Source organism: Haliotis rubra, unplaced genomic scaffold (assembly GCF_003918875.1).
Source record: "Haliotis rubra isolate DU_JTF1 unplaced genomic scaffold, ASM391887v1 Scf272, whole genome shotgun sequence".
Lineage (NCBI taxonomy): Eukaryota > Metazoa > Mollusca > Gastropoda > Lepetellida > Haliotidae > Haliotis > Haliotis rubra.
The window spans coordinates 435937-444199 of record NW_025766803.1 but is presented as its reverse complement, the minus strand read 5'-3'; the positions used below and the strand labels follow the sequence as shown (position 1 = coordinate 444199).

Here is an 8263-nt window from a genome sequence, read left to right as displayed (position 1 = left end):
ACAAAATATTTTGGCTTTTTATCTGGGTAATTCAAATTCTATTTATGTCTGTGTCGGCTCATATTGCCGATGTGACGATAAATTTTAACTCATCCACTGTGTCAGCTCAACATGAAGCAGACTATGACACATGGCGAAGTACATTTGCTCATTGAAGTTTATCTTGAAATTTCACCTTAGTTTATATTTAATGTTCAAGATATCGTCTTGAATTCTAATGTTAGCATTCTGAACTTTAAGGTAACTGAAAAACCATATGTGCTTCCGCGTTGACGCACGGCTCTAATAGTTAGTGAGTGTGTTTAGTTTTACGCTGATTTTAGCAATATTCCAGCAATATCACGGCGGGGGACGCCAGATATGGGCTTCACTAATTGTACCCATGTGGGGAATCGAACCCGGGTCTTCGGCGTGACGAGCGAACGCTTTAACCTCTAGGCTACCCCACCGCCCCCATGCACGGCTCAAATACCATTACATGGGAGCCGGGGTTTCCGGTTAAATTGGATTTCCAGCAACCTATGTCTGTCGTCCGAGGCGACTAAATAGGCTCGATGACTTGGCCGATAGCGTCTCGTCGAGACCCGACAGCGTGTTGTGTTGTTCATCACCTCAATAATAAATGGCTTGTCTGATACAGACTTGAATAATTCTAGGTCATCCTCATACAATCGGAATATTGCTTATTAGGGCATAAAACAACTTACAAGCAAAAAACAAAGAACGATTTGAACTAACAGAGTAAACGAAACAATATGGCTGTCAGTGAAGAAAGGTAATATAGTTCAAAATAGGCGACCCGTGAAGATCCGGGTTAGATTTGATCTTCAGTAACCCTAGCTTGTCGTAAGAGGCGACTAACGTGATCGGCGGTCAGGCTCGCCAGGGATAGATAATGAAGCCCATGCTCCTCAGGAAAGGACGGGTGATAACGCTATGTATGTAATTTATGGACCGGTGGCTCCTTCACATGAATATAATCTTTCAAACAGCAGTTGCATATCATACGAGAAAGAAAACACACTGTTAACATAATGCGCACGAACTGGCGTGTCAATATTCCTTTCCGTCTGCGATCTCTGGATTATGCTGATTTTAACGAACATGCATAGATAAAGGCTGCCGCAATGAAACATTGCTTTTGGGTCACCTCACTGTTCTCAGCTCTCCCTACGCAACTGCATACCTTCGAGTCATCTTAATTAAGGTTCACGAGTCGTCCAAGGTGCCACATTTCACTGTGCAGAGTTGCGTCCCTTGTACGTGCTTGGATCTGATAACTATGGGTTTGAATCCTCGATTTGCCCTGATTATGTGTCTTGGTTTGTCAGTCCCATGCCCGTTTCATGAAAGTGGTAAAAGTCTAATAGCTGTTACACTTGGGATTCCTCCACGTCCATCTGATATAACCGGAATACTGTTTAAAGCGGACTCAATCAGCTCAGTCACTTGTTGCTTATGGTGTTAGTCAATGGATTGTGTGACCATAAATATCCGCAATATAGATGAAAGAGTGCCGGTTGCGACACACAACCTTCTATCTCGTTAGCTGTTATCAAAGTTTGAAAAGATCTATTTCCCACAGAAGGGAAATACCGAGAAACGTTGCATTAAATTCAACACACTAATTCTTAGAATTCAAGTTTATGTTTTGCTGGATTTTGAAGCGGCATGTCCAGGAATCATCTGGCCAGTCCAAGTCATTTTGTAGACAGAGTCAGTGAGTTGGGTTTTACGCCGCTTCTAGCAATATTCCAGTAATATCACGGCGAGGGACACCAGAAATGGGCTAAACAAACTTCACCCTTGTTGGGGAATCGAACCCGGGCCTTCGGCGTGACGAGCGAACGCTTTAACCACAGCAGTAGGCAGTAGGACTGACACAGTCTGACTCACTGGTTGAATGAAACAAAGGGCGTTTAAACTAGTCAGTCATTCTCAATTTGATCTTTGAGTAGAATTTGAAAAATAGTTAATATAGCAGATGACAAACTTCTTTATTGCAATCGTAGCGACGATATACCACCCGCTTGATAACGGTGGTATTATTTACCCCCATACTTCGCTAAAAATATATATTTAAGTTGATTATCCATACAATCTTGTATATACTGGATAGAATATCAAAATGACACTGCTAGGGTTTGATAATCCTTTTCGAAACTAAAATGAGTTATCTGTTGATTTTGTTTCATGAGGAGAAATAATATACAATGCTGAACATGCTGAAATCGGGTGGCAGACAGGTGCGCGAAATTAATGAAGGGAGATAATATTCTCCGAAATGACATGGGAAAACAGTTATCTCCCCTTACTACGAACCAACATGGCAGAAGTCTGTATGTGACAGATCGAGTCATTCCACATTTTCTTTGTTACCATTGAAACACAAGGTAAATAGAATGCTTGATGTCTTCCGATGATATGAACTAAGGTCATACATTGCATTGGCAGATCCATTTAGGTTGTGTTGCTTTTGACAAACGTGCATTACAATCACAATGTAGGCGTTACCTGTAATTTGGGCAAGGGCAATATATTATTTATGATAATAAACGTCAAACGTGTCGAAATTAAGACTACAAACATGACATAACGGAAGGTCATTTAGTAAGAGTTCCGCCCGGAACCCCCACCTGAAATGCTTTCTATTTATTAGGATTATATCGAGGGTTTAGTGTTAGGGTTAGGTTGTTTTTTAAACACCTATTCTTAGGCATAGAATGATTTTTAAAACCCGGGGTTTACGGGCGGAAATCTTTCCGGTCATATGAGTGTGGAAAAGTTATGTTTCGCCTCTACCGTTTTAGATGCACTGTATAATGTATAATTTTTTACGATTTGTCCCAACGAGTATGGATGTACATGCATGTCTGCTGTTATTCTTGATAATGAAGGAATGTTCTGAGTTCCACTGTATATTACACTACAGTGCTTCTCACAGACAGTGGGACTCTTTAGGGAGCAGTGCCATCACTGTTGCAGCTCACCTGCTTATCTGTTCCAGCTATATGCATGATCAAACTTTTATACTCCACTACTTAAATAAAATTGCGTTTTCCAATAATATTTAGAAAATGTATGCTTTCATGCTTAAATTATCTCACTTTTCATCAAGATAAACATTATCAAGACATATAACTGGCTTGACAGGATGCATGTATTGATTTTTGTAACAGTCAGAGAATGGAAATTATTTTCAGAAAACCTAGAAACAGTTACCATACAGAGTAAAACTGTGCAATATTGGATATTGTCTTAACTATCTGTTTAATTGATGCACGTATATGAGGTTACATCATTTTCTCCACCTTTCCGATTTTTCTGAATGTTATGATTGTCAACTTTTATATTCCTTCATCTACAGTACCTGGCCATAAGTATTCGTGATTTTGGAAATGACGTTGTTTTTCACACCGCGAGACACATTCAGTGTTCAGAAATGCTGATTTTCTGAAAAATAGATTCCCTGTCATGTGCCTGTCACATGACATGCATACAAATTATCGTCTGCTTGTTTACTTCCGCTCTGGCAGTCGTCTGGGCCAAAGGGGTCGTAAATCACATGAATTGACAACTGACACGAAAGAATTGATTTTAAAATTATACAAAGAAAACAAAAAAATTACAGAAATTAATCAGCTGTTGGATAGATCTTGGTCAGCTATAAAAAGTGTGGTAACAAAATATCAAGCGACTCGTTCAGTGGAAAAGAAGCTGCAAAGCGGACGAAAAAGACTATTCACTGATCGTGATCAAACGTCGTTGATCAGGTGTGTCAAAAACAATCGTCGGGCAACATTGGGAAATATTACAAACTAATTAACGAAAATAAGACTCGAACATTCAGTGAGAGGACTGTCAGAAGAAAATTAAATTTCGAAGGATATAAACAACGAATTGCCAAAAAATCAGTGTCAATTTGGGAAGTTAACTTGAAAAAAAGCAGATTGTGGTGTTGGGAACGCAGGAATTTCACAGTTGATAATAACTGGAGTAAATACATTTTTTCTGACGAAAGTCAGGTTGTTATTGGAGGTGACAAGCATGTGTATGTGTGGAGAAGGGTGATGAAGTAAACCGGCCGCATTTAGTGTGTCGGCCCTCGCAACAAAGTGTCTTTGATGATACGGGGTGTGTCCCCTTCAAGGGGATTGGAACTCTTACCCCAGTAAATGGTAACACCAATGCTGCAAAGTATATAGACATCCTTGAAAACAATCTTTGGCCAGTTATAGCCCGTCATTATACAAACGAGCCATATGTATTCATGGACGATAATGCTCCCGTACATCAGGCCAGAATTGTGAAAAACTACAAAGAAGAAAATGGTATTATTGACACAGAATGACCCCCACAGTCTCCTGATCTCAATATAATTGAAAATATCTGGTTAAAAATCAAGAGGCTCTTGCAGCCAATCGCTTTATCGCATCAACAAACCTGAGCGAACTTTCTGGCGCCCATGAGCATGACATCGTGAGCGTCAAAATCATGAATACTTATGGCCAGGTACTGTAGCTTAGTTATCACTGTAGGCATAGTTATCACATTTCATTATCATGATTATTTAACTCTGTGTTATGCAGATGCCAGGCAAGCTAAAAGTCCGTATCCTGGGGGCACGGAATTTGCCCGTGATGGATCGAGCCTCAGATCTCACAGATGCATTTGTTGAAGTAAGCTCATTTTACAATAAACCAAAAACCTTGTCAAAAAGATATTTTAACCCTGGATGAATTCTACTTTCCCCATCTAGCAACCAATTACCAGTTCCTAATGTCTAAAAATGATAAATATTATTGATAAATAATATAGACATTTAGATATAAACATTTCTGTTTACTGGTCCTTAAGTTTAAAACTGATACATGCTGTGAAATCATGAAAAGTATTTTTATGTGTACTTCCCTTCCAGGTTCGATTCAGCAACGAGGTGATGAAGACTGAAGTCTATCGGAAGTCACTGAACCCACAGTGGGACTCTGATTGGTTTAAGTTTGAGGTATGATTATCTTAACTATCACCATTCCATAGGCCCCCACTGCGGGTCAGAAAACCGATAAACTAGGCCCCGGTTTAGTATCCACACACCCATACTATATAATATGTAAAGGTTCATCACAGAAATACGGTGACATGATCGAAAACCGGACAATTACGCACACGTCAATGAATATATCGTATTTTAAAGGTCTCACAAGTATCGAAAGCTTTTGTCCATATCTCTGATGTGTGTAGGAGGCATATACACATGCTTCCCGTAGGGATGCATTTGTTGGTTTTTATCAAATCGCCAAAGACCGAGTTGCTGTGCCGGAACTAAGTGCAGATGGAGAAGGTTACAGCTAAAAGATGGACCTCAGTAGCTCTGCACTATGTGAAGAAAGAAACATACTCGTCTGACTGATTTGTGTCCTCATTGTGTCAGGGTTTTACTTCAGCTCACAAACATCGGGGTACCAGGGACCCCTAATTATTAATTTTAAGAGTCCTTGCTTGCAATACGAGGATCCTGTGAAGTAACAGTTTAGATAACTGTATGATTTGATAATTTCTTTTGAGCCTGGAATGAATTATTGATCATGTGGACTGAGGGATGAAATGATGCATGTAACTGCTCTGAAAGAAACAGCCACAAACACTTTGCAAAGTCATAGATGTGTTGTGGGTACATTGAATAATATTGTGCATCCCTTTGGATGCAGTGATTTTTTTTCGCGTCTATTCTCTTCATTTGTGCATACACATTCGCGCCACGTAAAAGCCTGATGTGTCCTCTGTTTGCTTGTACCGTCAGTTTTCCTGTGACATTCGTGACAAGACCTGTCTGGTAAAGTGACCATTGTCCCGACATTTCTTGAAACTCTGATACTGTCACCATTATTTCAGGTTGACGATGAAGTGCTGCAGGATGAGCCCCTGGAACTGAGGTAGGTGATGGAGGACCCAAAACATTAAGGCTATTACGATGCATTGAACTATCAATGGATTGCAATTGTTGAGTCGCCAGTAGTCGATGGTAGAAACAAAAATACTATTGATGCATCGATTTTATGTGTGACTATCGATAGTTTAGTAATTGACTTCTGTTGATAAATGCGCAGTGCAAAATACAGGAAGTACCAGATTCGTTCACTTTCGTTATCCGCCCCTGATACCTCTTAACAAACATGACTCTTAACTTGATATGGGTTTCAAGTTTCTTGTCAGTTAATGAGTTATTAAAAGATACTGAAACTATTTCAACTTGTTTTTATTTCATATAAACTACACATTCATTTGGGAAATGACTCAGTAATAGTATTGCAATAGTTGGTCACAATAGACTATCGCTATCGCAATAGTATGTTGCAATAGACTATCGCTGTCGCAATAGTTGTTTCCCCCTCAATAGTCACTCCTACAAAACAATAGTAAATGTCTGATGGTATGAATGATTGTGTCATCACTGTCACTCTGTGACATGTGGAGAATGTTCTAACAGCACAGTGTAAATCAGTCTACAGAATGTGAAGAACCAAAGCTAAAGGTCAAATTGTCAAATATATGCTGTAGTTATCAAACAAACCTGTGAAGATCCAGGTTAGAATTGGTCTTCAGCAACCCATGCTTGTCATAAGAGGTGACTAATAGGATCGGATGGTCAGGCTCGCTGACTTGGTTGACACATGTCATCTTATTCCCAATTGTGTAGATCGATGCTCATGCTATTGATCACAGGATTGTCTGGTCCAGACTCGATTATTTACAGACCGACACCATATAGCTGGAATATTGCTGAGTGCAGCATTAATCAACAAACTTACAAACATAGTTTTCAGACAAAGAGGCAATTAATTTCCATTTTACATGTTGTTTACAGCAAAGGTGAATTTGAGTAGTGGGGTAATGTTCTTTAACTTATGTCATCATTTCATTTTAACCTCCTAGCTTAATGACATTGAACTTTGTGCTCATCAACAGAGTGTAACTGCTTGGGTCAGGTACCATCTTGTTAAGTGGTTATGAGTGACCTATATTTGAGGTGAAGGTCACAGTGAAGGTCATGTGTGACAAGTGAGGACAATCTTTTGAAAAGACTAGGTCGCTGCAAACACTTGCCTAGCTGTATTTGCTGTTTTTACCCTCAGAGTGCTTGACTACGACACCTACAGCGCCCACGATGCTATAGGGAAGGTGTACATCGACCTGAACCCCCTGCTCACCAGAGAGAGTCCCCATGTCATCAATGGCTGGTTCCCTGTCTATGACACCATGCATGGTCAGTTCCCATTCTGTTGTAGATAAACGCTTCTAGTTGATGGCAGATAATATGTAATTAATTTCAGAAATACTCTCTTTGTTTTTGAAGCTGGAAGTATATTGAATATTTTTACTAATATTTTTTATAGTACATATACTCATGGAAAAGAATAAGGGTACACAGGAAAGTACAAGTGTTCCTTTATTCTTTTCCAGGTTTCTTCGCAAGGTATGTATTGCACTGTGGGTGAAATTCTGGAAATAAATAAAGGAACACTTGTACGTTCATGTGTTCCCTTATTCGTTTGCATGAGTACATGTTAAAAAGTATTATTTACTGTTTATAGTCATAATATGTTATAAAATCCTTTTTCAAAATATTGTGTTTTTACTGACCAGGTTGTAGCCTAATGTTAAATTTAGAACATATGTTATCAGAAGTATTTTGATGCTCATTTTCATATTTCTGTTTTCACAAAGTCAGTTTTATGATAAGGGTTTTACTCCAGGAATCCGTGGTGAACTGAATGTGTTGGTGAAGGTGGAGCTGTTCAGTGACTTCAACAAGTTTAGACAGTCTTCCTGCGGCATCCAGTTCTTCTGTAGTGAGTAGACAGGTGTTCAACGTGATGAGTCTTAAACAAGAAAATATCCCACTAGATGGTTTTTATAATTTGACTTGCCGTTACTCGGCGTGACGAGCAAACACTGTAACCACTAGGTTACCCCACCACCCAACTTAGATGCTTCTATTTGTAAGAAATAATATTTTGAGTCAAATGTAAGTAAACATGGTTCTGGAAAACATTTGTCTGTACAATAACATTCTTTGTTGATTGGTTTCAGATTCCACACTGAATCTGTCATGACATCAATGATTCATTTTTAAGTTCATTTTGATCAAACAATAGGCCATATTTAGATTTTGGCTGGTCAATGGTGAAAGTGTTTGCTTGTCATGCAGAAGACTGGGGTTTGATTCCTTACATTAGTACTGTGTGTTGAGCCTATTTCTTCA

General features: G+C 39.2%; 1 protein-coding gene across 1 annotated transcript in view; it reads left to right on the top strand.

Annotated features, from left to right (window-relative positions):
* The first annotated feature begins 2327 nt into the window (after positions 1 to 2327).
* LOC124280729 (C2 domain-containing protein 5-like) overlaps positions 2328 to 8263 on the top strand; it is a 53967-nt gene continuing 48031 nt past the window's right edge. The window contains 6 exon segments of the mRNA XM_046716713.1: positions 2328 to 2393; positions 4590 to 4679; positions 4919 to 5005; positions 5893 to 5933; positions 7134 to 7264; positions 7755 to 7850. Coding sequence (XP_046572669.1) covers positions 4590 to 4679; positions 4919 to 5005; positions 5893 to 5933; positions 7134 to 7264; positions 7755 to 7850 — 445 coding nt within the window. The 5' untranslated portion in view covers positions 2328 to 2393.